We start from the raw sequence: 22839 nt of genomic DNA, 5'->3' as shown, positions 1-22839 counted from the left end.
TAATCCATCTTCTGTATGATACAGAAGTTCCCTTCAATATTATAAAAACTATCGTAAACATCTACCAAAGCAACAAAATGGAAGTCAGAATAGACGGACAACTTAAAGAACCTGTAGAAATAGGCAGTAGAATAAGACAAGGTAATTCAATGAGCCCCATGCTCTTCTATTTGATCATGGATGAAATCATCAAATGCGTTAACAAAGGAAGAGGATACAGAATGGGAAGCAAAAATATAAAAATACTCTGTTACGCAGATGACACAATATTGATAGCTCAAGATGAATATAGTCTGCAAAGACTGGTCCACAGATTTAACATAAGAGCAAAAGAATTTAATATGACAATCTCATCTCAGAAAACTAAAACAATAGTAGTCAGAAAAAAACCAACTAGATGTAAAATAGAAATTGATAGCATCAGTATTGAACAATTAATGGAATTAAAATACCTGAAAATTGCACTGTATGGAGACCTGGACAAAGAAGTGAGAGATCAAGTACAAAAAGCAAATAGACTGGCAGCACACTATATGGCGAAACAGACATATTAACACTGGGATAAAGTCGAGAATTTATTCGATTAATTAATTGAGTCAGTGTAAGACCAATAATATTTCTCAGAAACAAGACCCAACACAGCCACAACGCAAAGGCTACTGGAAACTGCAAAGATGAGAGTACTGAGAAGAGTTACAGGAAATACAGAGATCGAAAGAGAAGTGAAGACATTAGAAGAAAATGTAACATACAGTGTACAACTGAATGGACACCAAATAGAAAAAAAAGAATGGAATAACCACATACTCGTGTCTCCTTCCAGACAACCTCCTTCAAGATGAGTGACAACCTTCCATACCTATTAATCCGCCAATGAACAAGCAGATTTGCTTATAAAGAGGAAAAAGAAGTTAATATGTGTCATATTATGATTATAAAAATCATATAATTATTGTAGATAGAATAGACAAGAAAATTAGAATTAATGCACTCTAATGACCAGACATTGATAAAAATTTCCAGTGGAAAAAGTCATATTGGATATTCTTCTTGTAGTGCCTATCCGTTTCAGATGTTGGCGACCATCATGGAAATCTGTATTTTGCAAACTACGGCTCTGAAAAGATTTGTCATTGTGTTGAACCATGTACATAGATTTTTCAGCCAAGAAATCCTTCCCTTCCTTCTACTTTTTCTTAGTTCCTAGAATTAATTGCAGCAACCCATATTTTTCGTTGTTCCTCATGATGTGACCGATTTATTCAATTTAGGCTGTCTATTGGATGCAATTAAAGGACTAAATGGAGAAAATTGCTGTAGACCAGACCATAATTCATAAAACAATGTCATGAGCACAATTACCTTAAGGGTTAAGTTATATAATAAATGTTAAATTCTTAAAATGTAATTTTTATTAAATTATTTTGACCAAGACTATTACACTGAAACACAGATCCAGAAAAGGACTAACTAATTCGAATATCTAAGATATTAACTTACACAGCTTACAAACTAAAAGATATTATTGTGCGCCCACCAATCCACAAAAACATGTAAATAACTGTCAATGCTAACTACCTTTCACCACTCAATTTGGAGATATAATCATTATGAAACTAGATGTATTTCCACAACAACCAATATGGTACTTTCTTTGTACTTTAAGGTTAACAGTGTTGCCATAGGCAATGATTATGTATAATTTTTAATTTTATAAGCCAAAATATAAAAAAATCAATTCAGTCTGGTTGAAGGGAAACATCTAGTCCCTCAAGTATTATCTGTTGACAATAAAACCACAAAAATTGGTCTATATAAATTTAACCAGCCAAATTTGGCAGTGTAGGTGAGTTAGTGTTTCTAATGGCACAAAGACACATACGGAATGATATTTTTGCTATACAATAATAAACCAAAGTTATTAAAAATATTTTCAACGACATATTTGTAAGATTGGCGCCCAAATACATGGGTGCGGCAAAAAAATCAAAACTTATTTAAGACTTAACATTTAATCATCATCTTCTTCCTCTTCTCCGGCATCATTATCGTCATTATCTTCATCTCCTGAGTCCTTGGGTTCCTCTTTCTTCTTTGGTCTGCCACGGCCTCGTGCTAAAAAAATGTAAATTATAACACAATTTTTTTGGATGATTAACATCTCAACATTGAATGAAAACAAGTTCAAAGAAAAAGGTATGTGGGGTGTAAGTTATATGGAAATAGTTCAAAATAAAATTATTTTTTTATATAAGGCAGGAGTGGAACTTCAATATTTTTATACAAGAAAATTCACTATAGGATAATTTTGCATCCATCAAATGTATTAGTCAAATATTCTTTGGGCTTTCTTCTATTTGGTTGGCTTCAGTTTTTTTTTGCATGTACATATTCAAAGAAAATGTAAAAAATACTTACATGCTCCAGCAGATTTGCCTTTGGGTTTGACTGGGCTCTTCTTTTTTGTAGTTCCCTTTGGCCTGCCTCTACCCCTCTTTGCAGGTGATGCATCGTCATCATCTACTTCCTAAAACAATTAAAAATATATGATGATAAAGAATAGCACAGAAAGTAAGAAAGCTCAAAAAATATAAAGAATATCACAGAATATAAAATTGCAAATTGACATAATTTTAATAAATGACTTACTTTCTTTCCCCTCTTTTTTGTGTCATTCTTCTCTGCTTTTTCTACTTTTTCAGCTTTTTCTGCATTAGCTTTGCGTCCTCGCTTTGAAGGTGTTGTAGCTGCATCATCAGACATGGTTGATTTGTTGATTTATGTAAAATAGAACTAAAAGAAGAATTAAAACTTTAAATAGAACTAATTTCACAAAATAAAAAAATTGTTAATACTGGTTTTTAAAGAGCAAATCCGCATAAAATACAAATATCTAAATAGTATTTAATATCATTAACAATTTTTGGCATAATTAGAATATTCCAACAGATCAACTTTGATCAATCAATGAAAAACATGACAGCTTATACTTCCTGAAGTACAAACAAGAACAACCAATGGAATGATTTTAAAGAAATAATGACAAATGATTGTGATCACTAGGTGAGAATTAACAAGGGTTTTCAAGAGAAAAATTTTTAACTCTTGTGACACTAAAAGAAAACTTTTTTGAAAACGCATGTAAAAGAATAATTTTAGGAAAAGTTTATCAGAGGAAATACAAAGCATGTTTATAAATATTTGATATTGAATCAGAATACACTATGATTAGAATATGGGAAAAGATTGAAGGAACAACTAAAGTACATCCCATAGATAAATGTGTGTAATTGCCCATTACTGATTGCAGATTACTAATTTTATTACTCAATTGGAATCTTTAAACAGTCTGGAGAATCCTTGCATATTAGTATAGCTCATTTTTTGCACACATGGCATTTTTTATACTAGAGCTCTTTCCTACGCAAAGAATCTAAAATCATGGAATTAAGTCCCTGGTCTGTTCATAATAGAATACATTAAACAAAGATAGCAATATGGTGAAGGACCATTGATAACAGGAATTCAAGTTTTAACAATGTTAAAATGACAATGTTCTTGTTTATAACTAATTTGGAGTTTAGAGAATGTTGAGGTGAAGGTAGCTACAAATGATGCATAACAGAACAAGATTAGGCAGTGTTGAAATTTACATCTAAACTACATTCATTTTACATACTCCCATCTGTCAATATATGCATGTGTAAGCCAAACAGGGTCATACTGAAGTATATTATATGATTTTTAAAAATATTTACTTTTGCACCTATTAAAAAAGATTTTCTTGAAATTTAATCATTGTGAGCAAAATTTAATATTCCATTGAAGAAAAATGTGCTAAAATAAAATATTCATTCACTGAGAGATACATAACAAAGTGAACATTTTGAATAAAGTAGCATTGTCATAAGTTTATCAAGGCATAAAAACATACCATTTAAATAACACGACCAGTAAATAACTTAACAATAACTATAACATATAACACACAATATATTAACTTAAAAAGCAACACGCTACAATTTGAATTTAAACAGACTGGCAAGTTTGGATCTGTAAAATGGGAATCTGTCTGGCTTAAGGCAATAAATTATATTTAATAGCCTCTTGACGAATGAGAGGGCAAAAATCAACACATGCGTTTGCTTACATATGGAAATTTGCTAATAGCTCAAAGGGTAAGTGCCAAAAAAAACTCCAATAATTAATTGCAATGAATATCGAAAAAAACAAATATTTATTGGTTTGTGTTTTATATAAATTAAAAATTGCAGAATCCATAAAATAATATAATAAAAGTGTACTGTTTAACGGCTTTATCTGTGTATATTTGAGGCATATGATATTAAATAACCATTAAAAGGGAAAGAGGAGAGGAAAAGGTTGATAAACAAAAAATTTGAGCATTAAGCATTTCAGACACCTGTAAATGCTAATGTTTGAATATAAAAAAAATAGTAACAGCAGTATAATTTAGTCAGAAATGGTCATAAAAACATTATATGTTATTGGAAAACAAAAGAAAATTTATATTGCTGAGTTCTAGATTTATAAGATCTGGTTTTTCTGTTTGATTCAGTTGTAGATCTTGAGAAGTAAATTTTGGACTCTCTGGCAACAAAAAACACCTGTATTCTACCTGCCAGGGATTAACACATTTCACACAAAAATCCTCATAAAGCTAAAGCTTGTCACAATTTGTGAAACTAATTGTAAATGGATCACAAAACCCCATGTAGAAACCAAATATATTTTTCTCCAGTAAATAGGGTGATGTATTTGATATGATGTAATTTAAATTAGACTAAATTTAGTTAATTATTTATGTTTTAAACAGTGCTCAGACTGGACAGATAAGAATCATAGTGACTAAGGAAGTGCACATATGTTGGTTAAGTTTAATGGCATAGTCATGACTAGCATAACAAATAAATTATTTCGAATATTATCAAAAAAGTAATATTATTATTATACATGAAATAATGGGAGGAGACACAAGAAAAGTATTTGAAGTTAAATGATATGGAAGAAACAATATTTTTAATTTCAAATAAAATTGAATCTTTTATTATTTGAGTAACTGGAAAAAGTATCAACAATAAATAATCACTGCACCCCCATGGAGATAAATTTCCTCTTATGGGATTAAGAATAAAACCAGGCAACTTAATAAGAAAATTAATTGATAATCAATGTAGTCAATAACTAAGCAACGCCATCTTCCCAGAGGCACACAAAAAAAAGAATTTTCATTCCTAGGACTTGCGCTATTAAGGGTAACAACAAGAACGACGTCATGTGATCCAGCGAAGTTGTGTCTTCCAGTCTTCCTCTTCACTTCATCTACCTACCAAAATTTTGGCTCTCTCATATGGCGCTCAAACCCACAATATTGACAATTATCGCGAAGTTTTTTGGATCAAAGTGATTGTGACTAACCTTGAGCGTCTGAAAAACATCGACGCAAAATCAGAAACTATGGTCATCAAAATATGTTTTAATTTTAACAAGTAATAGAGTCAACAACCCCATGGCCTTCAATTAACAAAGCTCTGCAACTTTATCAAAAAAACTGTTTACATTTCCGGAAATTTTAAATTAATCAATAAACACTCGAAACTTTTGTGGTAATTATTTTTAGATCCAATTATACGCTGATAACAAGAACAACAAATTTATTGACGATGATTTTATTTAACAATACTTCACAGAAAGGATACTCTGCCCGAATATTTGTTCAAAAAATTCGACGCCGTAAGCGCGCCATTCTCAAATGCTTAAAATAATACAATATTAAAATTCTATGCCAACACCCAAATATTTTTAGAATAAAATGCCCATTATACGTCCCAAAACGCGATACTAAAGTATAAAAGAAAAAATTAGCTACAATTTCGAATAAAAATCGCCTAAAAACCGCCTATACTTACAGAGGAATTAATTTTCGAAGTCGTGAAATGAGTTTAGTTGGCTTTGATAGTGAATTTTGGTCGGCCATGGCAGGCAAAATAAATAGCTTTATTACACTTGGAAATTAATTGCTCTAAAACCATACTACACACTACAAAACCACTTACGCAGTTAATTAGAGTAAAAAAACTAATATTTGCTAGTAATTTTGTACAAAACCAAATAAATTCCTATGATTTTATATTAAATATTGAAGAGATAAATAAAATCGACTTACCAAACACACACGCTAGCTGGCTATGCCGATCGTTCCAAAGCGTTCCGATGAGGTCGCTTTCGCTACCCGCCAAAACCACCCGACCAATCACGAGACTTCGTTCGCAAATAAACAAATCATTGTCCTTTTCTAATCTCAACCGTTTTTCTTTTCAAATTGTATTTTATTTATTTTTAATTCCCTTCCAATAATTCATTACTTATAGTTTGTAACCAAACTACTCTTTTAATTATTACAAACAATAAAAATAAGTTTTCTATTTAGACAGTTTTCTTGGTGAACAAAAAATCGATAGGGCTGTAGTAACTGTAAAGAATTTGACTACAAGACAAAGATACAGTATGAGTCATTATCTTGTTTATAATTAGGTTATTAATATTTTTTTATATGTACATTTTTTGTAAACATAAAATGTTTCTTATATACTTGTTTTAATCAATCAATAATAAATGGGAGATGGAATATAACGTAAGAGTGCGATAAAAGATACTACAGAAGAGTCGACTGTATTTTTTAATAACATTTAGTATTTAAGATTAAGATTAGCATTGTAAAATTTAAAATTGGGACATATTAGTATCTGCTCACAAAGCATTCACCAAGCATTTATCATACTTCTGGCTTACAATTTTATTAAAAATATGGCCGCTCTCAACCAATTTTCATATCAACTAGATGCAGAGAGCAGGGACGTACTTAGCTTAATTTAGGTTAGATTAAATAATATGAGTGGGTACTTAACCACCCTTCCACTCGACGTAAAAGGTCTATTGTGGCTCATATCTAGGTTAATGATACTGAGCCATAGATAAATAATATATGATACTGAGCCCAAGATAGGGCGGGCTATTGCTCATGCAAAATACAAAATGACAGGATCTAAGTAGGATTATGATTTTTTTCAAATTTGCGTCAAGAATTTAGGGATTGTTACAAAACATGTCATCAGATTCAAATAAATTATTTACAAACTGCTATGTATGATACAAAAGATTTTTGGAATTATGTAAATAATAAAAGAAAATGTTTTGATTTGCCAAACACAATAAAATATGAGAATATAACATCTGATAATTACCAAAATATAGCAAATTTGTTTAGTAATTTTATAAATTCAATCTGTGTTACTAATAATACAGAGTATCCAGCTGTAAACTCTGATAATAGTCTTTGTGTTGAAATTTGTGATATTACTGTATTAGATGTATTTGAATTTATATCTAAGATTGATCTAAAAGTAAGTTGTGGACCTGATAATATGTCCCCTTTGTTCATATTTAATTGTAGATTTATTCTGAGTTATATTTTACAAAAAAATATTGAGTTTATCATTGAGCTCAGGTGTCTTTCCAGAGATATAGAAGAGAAGTTATATTACCCCAGTCCCAGTCCCCTGTGTTTTGTCATTGAAGCATCCACTTTATAAATATTTGTCACATTTAGGTTTCCACTATCCCTTTAGATTATTTTTCAATCAGGTTTGAACCTTAAGTTCCCCTCTTATTTTGAAGCCCCCTGGCAGATATCATAGTCCGGGTTTTTAGTGGGTCCAAAAGGGTGGCCAAAGTTCTGGAAGCGAAGATACTTAGGTCACCCGAGCTGACCCTCACACACCGCACTATCATCATGGTGACGGTTCTATTCAATAATTAAAGAAATAAACTGCCATATTCCGAATCTATTTGATAGAACGAAGTCTGTCGGGTCCGCTAGTATAATATACTATACTATATTATATATAAATACATAGTAAACTGTTTTTTTACCGTTCTGCCTTTTACTAAATCTTCTTGTTGACCCGATTTTCCTGTTGATCCTTATTGCAAATTTTTCATTTATCATTTTTTCTTTTAGCTGTATTATTAATATTAAATATCAATACATATATAAATGCCGTTAGTTGTAACAAAGAGTTCGATATTGATACAGCTAGATTCGACGTTTTTATTGACTTTTGCTCCTTATGTTACTCCACAATATTTTTTTATTTTTGTTTCTTTTCTACTGCTGTAAATTACGTAGAAAGAAAACAAAGAAGCATGTTTAAGATTTCTTTACAAATTTACAAAATCTCCACTAAATAAAAATAATACATGAGTAATCGTTAAAATACAGCCTTAGCCTACATTATAATACTGTAGAAAACCTTGCACAAAAAAACGTACAATTAAATTTTTACTTTCATTCATCACTTAAATCATATAGTTACCTAACATTATAGGTGAAACGGGAATCCTAAAAACCAACTTCAATAAAAAAAGGATAGATTATCGCGAACATATCGATGTCAACGAGAAAGGCAGAAAGATCTCCTTGGGAAGACTCAGTTTTCGAATACAATTTAATATTTAACAATAATCATATAACATATATATATATATATATATATATATATATATATATATATATATATATATATATATATATATATATATATATATATATATATATATATATATATATATATATATATGTGTGTATAAATGACATTCAAAATTTTTAAGTAATTAAGATTGTTGGCATTCTGTGCTAGTCTATGTTATGAAATGAAAATTAACTTTATAATTAATCTAACTTTACCTACTCTACTCTAAAGATAAATACATAAACCAATCAATCACAGAAGTATTTTCTATTTCTGTATTTATTAAACGGTATTTTATTGTACTGGTCAACTGATACTGTAAAACAAGAAATCACCAGTGTATTAGAACGAAAAATAAAGTTGATATCAAGCAAAGATAAAAGTAATAAGGAAAACTGACTGAGTGTTAAATAAATATTAAAGACGTAAAGAAAAAAAATTAAGTATAGTAAAAACAAGAAGAAAACAAGGGTGGATGACAGAAGAAATACTGAGACTCATGTATCAAAGAAGCGAAATTAGAAATAAAGATAAAAACGGTTACAAGAGGATCCACGAAATAATCTGGCAGAAGATAACACATGCGAAAACACAATTTCATATTAAAGAATGCAATGAAATTGAACAATATGAAAAGAAACACGATACATTTCATCTACATAAGAAATTAAACAGATCACCGGAGTCAAACGGAAACAACTATCCCAAAGTCTAGAAGATAAAAACGGACACAGAATATTAGATATAAAATCAAAAGAATGGAAAAACGACATTTCTGAATTATTTGAAGATGAAAGAGTAGGACACTACACCAATTGCTATAACAGATCCATATAATAACAGAAAGTAAGTATACATGGACAATATAAACAACAAAAAATGAAAAAGCACTTTGCCCCGATGAAGTAAGTGCTGAGATACTACAGTTTTTGGGAGAAAATATAATTAAACGACTGTGTGGTCTCTTTAACAGAATTTATGACACTGGGACATTGCCAACTGATTGGCTTAAGTCGGCATTTTGTCACAATATCAAAGAAACATCGTGCAAAGACATACAGTGATTATCGGACAATGAGTCTGATGAGTAACGTTTTAAAGATCTTCCTGCGAGTAATACATAGCAGAATATACAAGACCTTAGAGGAGATAATTATCAATACTCAATTCAAATTTAGGAGTGGCTTGGGTACAAGAGAAGCCTTGTTCAGTATCCAAGTTCTGATCCAGAGATGCAAAGATATAAATCAAAATGTAGACATCTGTGCAATCGATTTTGAAAAAGCTTTGGAAATACCAACAAGCTAGAAATCTTGAAAACAGCTGGATTGGACGATAAAGATTTACGAATAATTACAAATCTATACGGGCATCAAGTGGCAAGAATAAAAGTAGAACAAGAACTGGCAGATGAAATAACTATAAAAAGAGGAGTTGGACAAGATTGTATACTATTGCCTTTACTCTTTAATTGTATTCAGAAGAAATATTTAAGGAATCCCTAATGGAGAGAACAGAAGGTATTATTGTTAATGGTGTAACCGTAAACAATTTTAGATATGCCGAAGATACCTTAGTACAGTATTTTTCATATAAAAATGCGTGCACGTCATTCAAGATTTACGATGTCAGAACCCCACAGTGTTGCCAAAACATATATAGAATAGAAATATATATATATATATATATATATATATATATATATATATATATATATTTAATTGTGACGTGCACGCATTTTTATATGAAAAATACTATACTGGCTAATTGGGGAGAAGACCTTGAAACCTAATGAACAAAATAAAATAAATATGTGATCAGTACGGACCAGAACTCAAAGTTAAGAAAACTAAATATATGATAGTTAGCAAACAAAACTATATAGAGGATGACGGTATAAAAGTCGGAGATGTCGCAATGGAAGAGAAGAGAAACTTGTGTATCTCGGCAGTAATATCAATGTCAGCTGGGATCCAACCGTAGAAACTAAAAGCCGTATAGAACAAGCCCGAGTCACTTTTGTAAAAATAGGGAACGTACTTTGCAATCTTAGCATTGACCTTCGCGTTCGAATGGCACACTGTTCATGTTTGCAGAGCTACTGTATGAAGTGGAAGTATGGACCCTAAATGAGGTGATGCTTTTACGAATGGAAGTCTTTAAAATGTGATTATATAAACGACTGCTACGAATAAGCAGAGGTCCTTAGATGCCTGAAACAAACAACACAACTGGTCAGTTATAATAAAGAGACACAACCTGGAATACCTGGGTCACATTATGTGACACCCTGAAAAATATGAACTTTCACATCTGATCATTCAGAGAAAGATCCAAGGTAAACGTGTTCCTGGTAGAAGAAGAACAACAGAAGAAAAATCTAAGACAATGGTACGGAAAATCGACTACATTATTATTTAGAGCTGCTGTCAATCAACTCACGATAGCGAATATGGTAGCCAACATGATATCCAACGATAGACAACGGTCATGGATTTAGAAGAACATTTATAAAATAATGTATACCTACACATTCTTAAACGAATCAAAGTAAAAAACATAAACACACCTTACAACAAAAAATGAGTATCAGTGTATGAGTATCAACCTCCGAAATCATTAGCTATTGACAACATTTACTCACTGGTTTTTAATATAGTAGTAATGCTGCATTTCTATATTAACACATTTATTCTTCAATTACTGCAATTTTTTGAATTCCAATTTGTATTTGATTAAATCTATTTTGAATATTTAGCCGATTTCGGGTTTTTAATTATATCAATATTTTTAAAATCGTTTTGGTTGGGATTTGGTCATGGATTATAAAATATGAAGATCCAGTGATGAAACAAATTCACCATAATCAGTGGTGCTATAGCCCTAGTTAAGCCTTCGTTTCTATCGATCTTCCTCGTGTCTTCGTCTTCACGATACCTCCATCTCAGTCTTCGAGTCTTAGTCTACTTCAATTCGTATTTCCTACTGGTGCCGCTAATAGGGTTCATCCGGCTGGGTAATTTTTATTTGATCTTGACACATGTCCAGCCCATCTAAGCTTACCTATTTTTATGAAAGATATTACATATCTACCATTAACTATTTCTTTATACTTCACGTACAATTCTAAATTATATCGTTTTCTTCAAATACCATTTACACGGATTGCGCTCATTATTTTGGGTAGTAATTTCCTTTTGAAGATGAACAGACGATTTGTTTCTGTTTTGAAGATAATCCATGTTTCTAACCCATATGTCAGCACTGTTGGATGAGTGTTCTGTATAGTGTTAATTTGGTTTTTTGGCTTAAATTTCTGTTTTTAGCTACCTATTTAGTCAAAAATAATATTTGTTCGCCATCAGTACCCTTCGTTTTACTTCGTCAGATATGTCATTATCGCTTGTTATGAGAGAACCCGAATAGGGAAACTTATTTACTAGCTCAAAATTGTACTGGTCTATGCTAAAGTTTTGTTCGGCTAACAGATTATCTTAATAAATTATAATTTTAAGATTTGCTGCTACAATAATTCTTAAAAATGTAACATCAAATTTTCTTGAAATACAAATAATTCATAAATAAAATAGAGCCGAAAAGTTTAGCTTCTGTAAATAAAGATATCATAAAACTTTATTTTCGGCATATATTTAGTACAATTTTCAAAATATTCAATTAAACAGCTTTTTTGTAACACATCCAATTTATTAGCATATCTAACTAAAATGCATTCTTTTATTCTATACATTCTATACTATTTTATACATTCTTTTATATCTCATTACTCAGCTCTGAATATTTCTTCATATACTTCTCCTGCCCTGAATCTTCGATGACGTGGCACAGGTATTGCAGCTTCGTATTTCGATGGATTCCCCTCTATATATTTAATTTATAGTTTTTATAATTACTGGTTTAATTTTATGATCTCTAGCTTAAGTCTGATATTCTGAGAGCATAAAAACTTATAAAAGAGTTTGAGACAATTTTAAAGGATCTGTTTCAGTGCAACTAACAATATTACCATTGAGTCCATTGTATGTGAGCTTGGACCAAAAGTAATATAAACCAAACGTAGTTATTATGAATCCGACCCTGTGTTGCAGAGAGTCGCTGTGAACGGCAAACCAAAAATTAAAAACCAACATAACCCCTCTATTCGACATAATCGACATAGCATAATATAGCATGTAAATGTGCTGTGAATGCTGTGCTATTTGGTATAGGATATAATAGTACATAGTACTAAAGTACATTGTAATTTTTGTAATATAAATAATAATATATTTTATACTATGGCTATTCGGTTCCTATAATATGTACGAAGTATTATATACATATTGTAAATGCATTTAAATTTGTTTATTATTGTTTACTACCTTGAATTTTATATCATAGCTATGTCCCAGCGATAAAAAATATAAACCTTTCACCCCACTTGTAAAAAGGTAACTTTAATTTAACGTAATCAAAAGCCACAATGATCAAAAGCAGTGGCGGCTCGTGGCTTTGGAGACAGGGTCGAAAAGGTTTTTTTGTCTCTTCAGATAGGTATCCCGTCTAATAAAAAGGCTCAATCATCATAGGAGATTTTTTGTTTTTTTTCCTATAAATTTAGAACCTAAACATGTTTATAAATTAACTCTAGTCTACGTTGTTTGAAAGTAACGAAATGTATTATAACGTCATCGTAAAATTTATTAGTTTTTGAGAGATTTTTTTTTCTATTGACATTTGAGACAAGCTTGACATTCTCTCTTGTTTCATGGTGTTTGGACAATACGTTTTGGGGTTTTAGGCAAGAGAAATCCCATTCATTTGGGACAGAAATTGATGGTAATGAAAGAATTAATGACAATAATTTATTGATTTCGACAACAGTTTGTTGTGATGAATTGTAGTATATAAAATTATACATATCTTGTAACTTATCCCACCTTCCGAAAATATTTGGACCAGGATATAAAACTTTTAATTTATTTTCTAATTTTATTTTATTAAAGAATGATGAATAATTTCTAATTAACTTTCCCAACAGATATCTTGGATATTCATTGACGTAACTTTTAAATTTTGAATCGTTAAAGAGGTCAAAAATTTGCAAATCTTTAAAATTCGAAGAACGAGTATCTATTTGCATCATTATAATATTCAAAATCTCAAAATGTATTCTGTTTTCGAGATCTGTGTCTGTGTCATGCCTTTGTTTTTTTTTGTGGAGTTCGAAAATATCAAGCGAATCCAAAATGTCACTGCGTCTATAATGAAAAAAACTATCCTTACGAAAATTAATGTTTTTACACGTATCCTGCAAAACTAAATTATTATATGCGCACGACAATGAGTAAATAAAACTTGGGGTGCAATAGTTTTAACTTTTGCCTGAAGACCATTCAATTCACCGGACAACACGGCAGCGCCGTCATGTTTGCCCTGCCAATTTATTTTTAATACCAAAAATATATTCTGCCTTATGGCTGTTACTCACGTCTTTAAAACCTAAAAACCTCTCATAAATATTACCAAGTAACGCGTATCTTCTTCTTCTTGTTCTTGCAGTACCGTCTCCTATCGGAGGTTGGCTACCATCACAGCAATCTTTACTTTGTTGGCTGCAGCTTTGAACAACTGTATTGAACTGCACCCATACCACTCCCTTAAATTTCGCAACCAGGAAATCCTCCTACGTTCCACATTTCTCTTTCCCGAGATTTTTCATTGGATTATGAGTCTAAGCAGAGAGTACTTTTCTCCTCTCATTATGTGGCCCAGATATTCCAGTTTTTTTCGTTTGTATGGTTTTTATGACTTCGCATTCCTTCCCCATCTTCAGCAGAACATATTGATTTGTTACTCTTTCTGTCCATGGTATTTTCCACATACTCCTGTAACACCACATCTCGAATGTCTCAATGTTTTTGATGTTTATCTTTTTCAGTGTCCAGGCTTCCATGCCGCATAGCGGAACGGAGAAAACATAGCACCTTAACATTCTCGTTCTTAAGTTTATATTTATGTCCCGGCTGCATAGGACCTTTTTCATTTTGACAAACGATTGTCTCGCTATCTCTATTCGCCTCTTGATTTCTCTTGTCTGGTCATTAGTATCAGTGAAGCAAACCCCCAAATATTTGTAGGACGTAACTCTTTCAACTGGCTGATTATTTATGGTTAAATTCACATTGGTGTATAGCTTCTTTGTTACAATCATGAATTTAGTCTTTTTGATGTTCAGTTTTAGACCATATTTTTTGGTATGGGTGTTTATGTTTTCCATCAAAAACTGTAAATTTGCTAGGTTATCTGTTACTATTAACGTGTTATCGGCGTATCGTATATTGTTAATTAACTCTCCGTTAATGTTCATACCAATGTTTTGCTCTAGGAGCGCTTCGTGACATATTGTTTCGCTATATATATATATATATATATATATATATATATATATATATATATATATATATATATATATATATATATATATATATATTAAATAATAGTGGAGAAAGCACACAACCCTGACGCACACCTCGACGAATCTCAATTTCTTCGGTTAACTCATTATCAACTTTGATTTTTGCTGTTTGTCACCAGTACAACCTGGATATGATGTTAATGTCGCGACTGTCGATGTTTTTGCTTCTTAGGATTTCATACAGTTTTTGGTGTCTGACTTTATCGAAGGCCTTCTCAAAATCTATGAAACCTACGTAGAGGTCTTGGTTTACATCCAAACATCTTTGCATTAACACACTCAGACCAAACAAAGCTTCCCATGTTCCCAGTCTACCTCTGAATCCAAACTGTGTGGCGCTTATGCCCTCTTCTAATTTATTAAATATTCTATTGTGAATTATTTTTAAAAATACTTTTAGTGTGTGGCTAATCAATGCTATAGTTCTGTGGTCTGAATACTCTGGCGTTATTCGTCTTCGGGATTGTGACAAAAGTAGAGGAGAGCCATTTCTTTGGTATGATGCCTGTTCTATAAATTGTGTTAAAGAGGTTCACCATTATTTCAAGTGCGTCGTCGTCTATTAGTTTTAACAATTCTACAGGAATTTCATCTGGTCCTGCAGCTTTTCCCCCTTTTGTGTTCCTTATAGCATATTCTACCTCGCTTTTTAGGATTTCAGGCCTTGTTGTGTCGTCTGTAGGTTCTGCCACTGCTATTTCTGGTCTTTCGTCTGCAAAACGCGTATCGATAACGCGTATTGAACAACAATAATTGATAATAATTGTGAATGACATGATATATCAGTAGTTTCATCTACTTTTAGCGAAAAGCAAATGGTTTTCTGAATCTGAAATTCAACGTTATTCAAAATGTAACTAATTGATTCTATTAATTAATTTATATCAATTAAACGACGTAAAACTGCGTGATTATTTTTTACAATTTCGTTAATCGGACATTATTTAATGAAACATAGAACTTTGTTTTCCAAATAAATCTATGTATTCCAAATAACTTTGATCTGGCTGTATGTATGATCTTTCGAAATGTCGTGTTTCTGTAAAGCCCTAAATAATTCCTTTAAATTATCGTAACCAGATTCACACCACGAATTTTGATGTTTGCCCTATTTGTCGAAAACAGGATGCAAGGCCAACATAAAAGTTTGTTTTTTATTTCACTCCCGGCAAGCCATGAGTACTTGCTGTACCAATTATCCGAAAATAATCTATTACTTTCTTTACCCCAAGCATTAATGTTAATGTAGAAGTTTGCCTTTATTCAAATATATGGTAAAAACGATTTTTGTATAGGTATAGTTCGTCCCAAACCCTTCTTTCAGTGCGTCATAGTTGATCGAATTCTCTCTAACACATTAAGCTAGAAGTGACAGAAAAAAACGTGAGTCTGTGATTATTATACATAGAACTTAGAAAATTATTTATCGTAAAGCTAATTCTACTTACGGATGTATAATTGGTTGGAGTTTAGAATACACTAAATAGATATCCAATCAATGATGCGCATAAATATAATTTGACGCAGAAGGTCTCGATCTTGACAATACTTTCACAGCGTCAACTGATAAAATAATTGTCGTTCCAGGTTAGTATTATCAGACATTTTACAGTGAAAATTAAATTTTGTATTTATTGTCATAAAAATATTTTAAATATGCCGAGATATATCGAGAAAGAACAAAGACTAATATTAAAATGATTAAATTATTTTCAATTAGAAAAAGAGGGATTACGATCGTGCAACTGTCAAATTTAACTAAAATGACATGCAATAATTCTCGACATTCTTAAAATCCTATATTATGTCAAAATTAGTGACGCACTGAAAGAAGGGTTTGGGACAGACTGTACCTACACATACCAAGATATTTTATAAGTAAAGAATATAGACGCATATAACATTTTTCAAAGTAAAACACTTGCACGTCACGATTTTTACAAAGTGACGTCACTTGTATTTAAAATTTCCAGAACGTCAACCTTAGAGTTCAAATGTTTCTAACACAGCTAATAATACGAAGCCCATACGGAACTGCTCGATCTTTCATAGATGTCAACATAGTGTAATAATCAGAAAAATGTAATCATCATTATATTGAAAATTTTAGAATTATATTGATTAAATAACCAAAAACATTGGTTATTATTAATAATATAAATTTTATGAAATAACTCTTCAAGTCTAATATTGAACAAAATAACAATTTTAATTAAATGAATTAGATAATTGAAAGCAACTGATACCGGAATACTTCGTTCAGCGTGTGACAAAAGTGTATAAAGTGTTGCCGCTTTTTTAGAGTAAGAATTTTGTTTATGTTTTGATTTCTTACACAATTTAGATTAATAGCTTTAATTAATATTAGAATAATAGATTTAATTATTGTTGTGTATTGTGATTGTGCTATATCAAAATAAATAAATAGTCTGTAGAAAGCTGAGAAGCTTTCATATAAGATATAAGATAATTGTGAACAAGAAATAATGGCGGGACGTCTTTACTATTACAGCCCTAAAAGAGGTAAGTTTAAAATTTAGAATATATAATTTTGTATTAAAATATTTTCTTATGTATTTTAGTGTGTTGCAGTAGTCTTAAACTAAGTGTATTTACTGTTAATATAATAGCAAAGAATATAGACGCTTATCTATAGCGTCTATCTTCTTTGATAATAGTTTTACAAATAGTTGACTTTTTAAAAATTCCTCACTTACTAACTATTCTGATGTTTTGGCAACGCTGTGGGGTTCTGACGTCGTAAATCTTGAATTAGTTTTATGTGAAAAATGCTATATGCGTTTATTATCTTTGATATAAGAATTAATATTAACACAGTTTAACCACAAATAGTTTTCTTTTTTATACTATGATATTAACAAGAGAATCGAAAATCAAGTAAAAGCACAGTAAAGTACATGCCCGGGTATCTCTTATGTGAGTAACAGTCTAACAGTCCTCTGAAATTTGTATTTCCCAGAGATATGTTACATATCTCTGGTATTTCCTAAGGACACCAGAGGGAGACGGCGTAGCTATGGTAGCATTCGTAGCACAAACCATACATACTGTATGGTATGTATGGTTTGTGATTCGTAGCAAAGCTTTGTGACTGCGCAATACCGCAACCAACAAAACAAAACAAGTACGCCATTTTTATTGTGGTTTCAATTTTCAACACAGTGTTTCGAGTTATATTAATTTGCGATTAAATAATTGTTTGCTTTTTTAATTTTTGCCATCATATTTAAATAATTATGGTTTTTAACTGTTGCGTTAATGGTTGTAATAATTACAATAAGGATGCTCAAATGCATATTTTTCCAAAAGATAGGGCTGTAAGTAGAAAATGGTGATATAAGATTTTATTTATTTTTTAATAATTGATTTAAAATGTCCGATGTTGTCCCAAACTTCTTTCCTTTCACGTTATGATTTGTATTAGAATTGTTGCCGATATACAATTAGGTAAAAGTTTTTTAGGAAGTAAAATTATCGCCATTAAAAATGTGGCAATTCTTCAATGTTTTAGGAACTTTTTCTACAACACTTTTGTTTATTTGTCCTTTTGTAAAGCACCTCTAGAAACATACTGTGTAACATTATTTCACAGAAAATATTAAAAACAAACTATTTCTTTTTTAGCTTTATGATATTTGGATTAATCAAATTGGTAGAGAAGACTTGATGGCGAAGCCTATGGACAGGGTCCGAAAGTCATACCGCATTTGCACAATTCATTTTGGACCAGAAGCCCGCTATGTTGGATCGAGATATAAGTCCACCTTGAAATGTGATGCTATTCCTTCTCTGTTTCCCAATACTGCTTGCAGGAGGGAAGGTGGGTTTTATTAGTTATGTCATAAATTATATCTTCATAGAAATCTGGATGTTTTCATAGTGTTACCAAGAAATGTAAATAATAGGTATTAAGTATATGTTTTTTTTACAGCTTCTGCTAAAGTATATAAGTCCCCTACAGAGAATTCGAGAACTGAGCAAAGAGAATCAAGAGAAACTGAACAGGTTAGCATTGTTATGCCATCAACTTCTCAATCAATATGTGAAGAAATTTTACCACTTCGTTCTACATCTACACCAGAACGAAAAATTGAAACTGAATACGTAATGTGTACCCCAACAAAAGTGTCAAGTAAGTTTTTTTGTAACATAAATTAGGACGTATCTAAAGATTTTATGTTACCTATCATGAATTAAGTTGCAATATTTAAAAGTTCATGCAATGTAGGTTATAATTTTTCTACAGATTGCAAAACAAACAAAAAAATTATAATTGGGATTTTAATAATTGTTCTAGATGCATATTTAAGTTCCCAAAATAGTAGAGTAAATATAGTTTTTTACTTCAGAAAAAATCTAAAAAGAAAGAACTTAAAAAAAACTAAAAGTATTGAAATCGAAAAATCTTTGTATCAGAAGAGTTATGATCAGAGAGAATTAGCTTGTAGTTCAGTGATGGCATCTCAAGTATTTATTGAGTCACTTATATAATATAAATTTACATAGAATCCAAAAATACAATTACAAACTTGATTTTTAAATTGAAAATGTAATGTATATTTATTTTTCTAACAAGATTTGAAGGAAAAGAGTATATATTTCTTGTTCAATTTTTTTTTTGAATTGAAGTGTGGAGATCAACAGCCTCGAACAAGTACCGAACAACTAATTATAGATACATATAGGTACACCATGCACCTTCAAAAAAAAAAAAACATGGGAAAATTGGACAGTAAGAACTGTAATTCTTGAAGAGATGCTAAAGAAATGACAGAACATACAATGCGAATGTGTTGTATTGTTTTGCAAACAGCTTAAATTTCTTGAAGTGGTTGCTCTCACAGCCTTTGAAATAAGTAATATGCCATCTAGAAAGCTAATTAACTTTCCCAGAAGCATTGGCATTTTAGGATAGGGTATACATAAAAGATCTTATTAGGCAGAGGTGCAGAGAGGCCTTTATTACCTTACATAATCAACACCATGCACCTTTAACATATGTTTATTTTCTGCAGCTATGGAAGATAAAAATGAAGATGAACATGTTTGGCAGTCATGTGGATTTGTAGAAGTAGATGTTGAACTCCAGATTGAAGATGAGAACAATGAACGAGGAGCAAGTGCTGATTGCCAAATTTACAAAGAAAATACACCATCCTTGAAGAGGAAATCAGCACAGTCAAATATTGCAAGTAAGTGATTTTAAATCTGAGTTAAAAAAAAATAACTTTTAGTGTGAAACAATCACAAAAATATATTAGTGTAATTTTGTAGATAGGTAGTTTGTTAAAGACTACAAAATCCAATTTTTATAAGCTTTTGAAATAAATGTATATTTGAATCAACATATTTTATATTTGCTTTAAAATGAATTTTTCTACTTCAAAGTAAAATGTAACAACTATTACTTTATTTTGTAGAAATGGTTCATTTGAAACATGTAATTTTTTTAGCACCTATATGCAAGAGAGGACCAGTAGGTGTAAAACAAACAACTCTGCAATATCTAACAAACAAAAATGAAAATGCATTTGAAACTAAAAGTAGGGAATTGGCAATTCAAGAAAGAAAGTTGGTATTACAAGAAAAGAAATTTGAACAAGATAGATACGAAAGAACAAAGAGGCTAGAAATGGAAGAACGGAGACTTGAAATGGAGGAAAAACGAATGACAATGCAATTGGAGACTTTAAAAAATCAACAAACATTAATTAATTTAGTGTTATCAAAAATGTCTACAGATGTTAACCATTAACTTGTATTACTTATTAATAACATTTTAGGTTAATATATTTTTATTGTAATCAAATACATATTTTTTACAAACATTTTATTAAATAAAGGTACACATAACTTAAATTTTTTATTTAACAAATTAATTATTATTAAGGTATTCCTCAAGATTGGGTGGATGCACATTAAAATGTGTAGCTACTTGGCTACCATACAAACATGTGTGGCAATTTGTCATAATTACAGCAGTTCTATACATTTGGCCAATTTCTTGTTTTAATATTTTTTGGTTCTTTTTAAAATCTAAAAATGCAAATTCCTGAATTATTTTGTTAAATCCCCCCTCCACTGCAATCCTTAATCTACTTATTTCAGTATTAAACTGTTGTCTTGCAGGATTACTAACTACTTCATTCTCTGTGTATGGTCGTAATAGAAGTTCTCTTAAACTATAGCCTTTATCACCATAAATCACATAATTCCTATTATCAAATATTGTGAATTGTTCCAGTTCATTGTAGAGGCCTGATTCTCTTAAAATAGCTGAATCATGTTTTCGACAGGATAGGCACCCTTCAAATTTATTATAATGCCATTAGGACATATAAGCAATTTATAAGGGGGGCATGTTGTTATTTTCCCCTTTAATTATCGTTGAGTTCATTCAATTATTTTTACTTAGGGGAAAGAATGGATTTTCAATGTTAACAGGTATTTATTTAACACTGTTCTTACATGAACAAACTGAAGATTAACAAGACTTAGATAAAAAAAAAACAAAACATGAAGCGTTATTTATAAGTCAAAAAAAAACTAATATCCCTATGGGCCTTTTTCTAGTAGGACGCATGGCACAACATTTCCAAAAATACAGGACGCAGAGCGACCTACCGGGTAGGCAACATACACAACACAGGTTGCATACACTTAGGAGATTTGTTACAACCTCCCCCTTTGCTTCACGCAGAGTCCCTCTAGTAGAAGCAAGAACAGGGTGAGCAGAAGGCAACACTGGTAGGTGGGCCTCTGGACGGGGACGGGATGTCTCCGGAGGCAATGGCGAAAGAGTTCCTTAGGAGGGTCATCATTCGGGTCAGGTGTTATTGTGGGAAGGAGTGCCTCGGCATCGGTATGAGGCGAAGCAACGTCATTCTCTTCTTCGTATACATGGTTTTCATCAGGCACAGCTAATGCTGTTTTGTGGGGACGTCCTCTTCTGCGAATGGGAACCAACGGGTTAGGGGACGGACCATCATCGGTATCGGCATCAGCACGATAGGGCACAAGCGCTGATACACGGTATTTACCGAGAGGTTTGGTTAGGTTCTGTGGCGACGATATCTCATAGCTGGTTGGGCTAACCACCTTGGTTATTATGTATGGACCATCGCGACGCGGGGCGAACTTTGCTTTACTAAGAGCATGCACGTCAACGAGCACTTTGTCCGACACATTAAACGTCATATTGGCGCGGCGATACTTATCGGCATATTATGTCTTTGTGCGATCTTGACTCGCTTCGTAATTTTCGCGAGCTTGGTATAGAACACTACTCAGAGTGGGCACAATTCTCGGCAGTAGCTGCTTTAAGAGGAAATATTTCCACCCATTTAGTCGCGGTATCTTCAATAGCATAGATCCACTTGTATCCGTCAGATGTCTCTGGAAGTGGACCGAATAGATCGATGGACATGGTTTCGAAGCGTTGAGATTGAACAGGCGTTTGAAACTGTCCTGTTGGTTTTAGATTAGATGCTTTGTAAGGTTCGCCAGTCCATCCAGGCACTTCGCTACATAATCTATTATTGTTTTACGCATACCAGTCCAATAATATCTACTAGCGATTCGTTGATAGGTACGTTCGCACCATAATGTCCAGCTAAGGCTGCGTCATGGTAATCACTAAGTATATTTGGTTGCGGGATTTTGGAGCGACCAGCTGTGCTTCTTCGCTGTCCAAATCAGGGGTGTGTCTGTAAAGAACACCTTGCATCGTAAAATATCCTCGTTCAGATCATCTTTTATAATCAACGGAATTGGTATCTGGGTTTTCGAAAG

At 31.8% G+C, this 22839-nt stretch overlaps 2 protein-coding genes across 3 annotated transcripts; one reads left to right on the top strand and one right to left on the bottom strand.

Annotated features, from left to right (window-relative positions):
* Positions 1-1394: 1394 nt before the first annotated feature.
* On the bottom strand, positions 1395-6335 carry LOC140437161 (uncharacterized). The gene is made up of 4 exons (XM_072526503.1): positions 6188-6335; positions 2650-2793; positions 2419-2527; positions 1395-2115 (listed from the first exon to the last, which is right to left on the bottom strand). Exons 2-4 carry the CDS (start codon positions 2761-2763, stop codon positions 2012-2014), a joined length of 327 nt encoding a protein of 108 aa, XP_072382604.1. The 5' UTR covers positions 2764-2793; positions 6188-6335; the 3' UTR covers positions 1395-2011.
* Positions 6336-18164: 11829 nt separating this feature from the next.
* LOC140435995 (uncharacterized) lies at positions 18165-21577 on the top strand. 2 transcript variants are annotated; one of them, XM_072524708.1, is made up of 5 exons: positions 18165-18365; positions 18673-18868; positions 18980-19180; positions 20064-20240; positions 20469-21577. In XM_072524708.1, exons 1-5 carry the CDS (start codon positions 18285-18287, stop codon positions 20801-20803), a joined length of 990 nt encoding a protein of 329 aa, XP_072380809.1. In that variant the 5' UTR covers positions 18165-18284; the 3' UTR covers positions 20804-21577. The 2 variants fall into 2 exon arrangements, with proteins under 2 accessions (XP_072380809.1, XP_072380810.1); XM_072524709.1 differs by having other exon boundaries at positions 18170-18365; positions 20502-21577.
* Positions 21578-22839: the final 1262 nt, after the last annotated feature.

Source organism: Diabrotica undecimpunctata, chromosome 3 (genome assembly GCF_040954645.1).
Source record: "Diabrotica undecimpunctata isolate CICGRU chromosome 3, icDiaUnde3, whole genome shotgun sequence".
NCBI classification, from domain to species: domain Eukaryota; kingdom Metazoa; phylum Arthropoda; class Insecta; order Coleoptera; family Chrysomelidae; genus Diabrotica; species Diabrotica undecimpunctata.
Note: the sequence above shows the minus strand (reverse complement) of the source record. Positions and strands in the feature narration are given on the sequence as shown.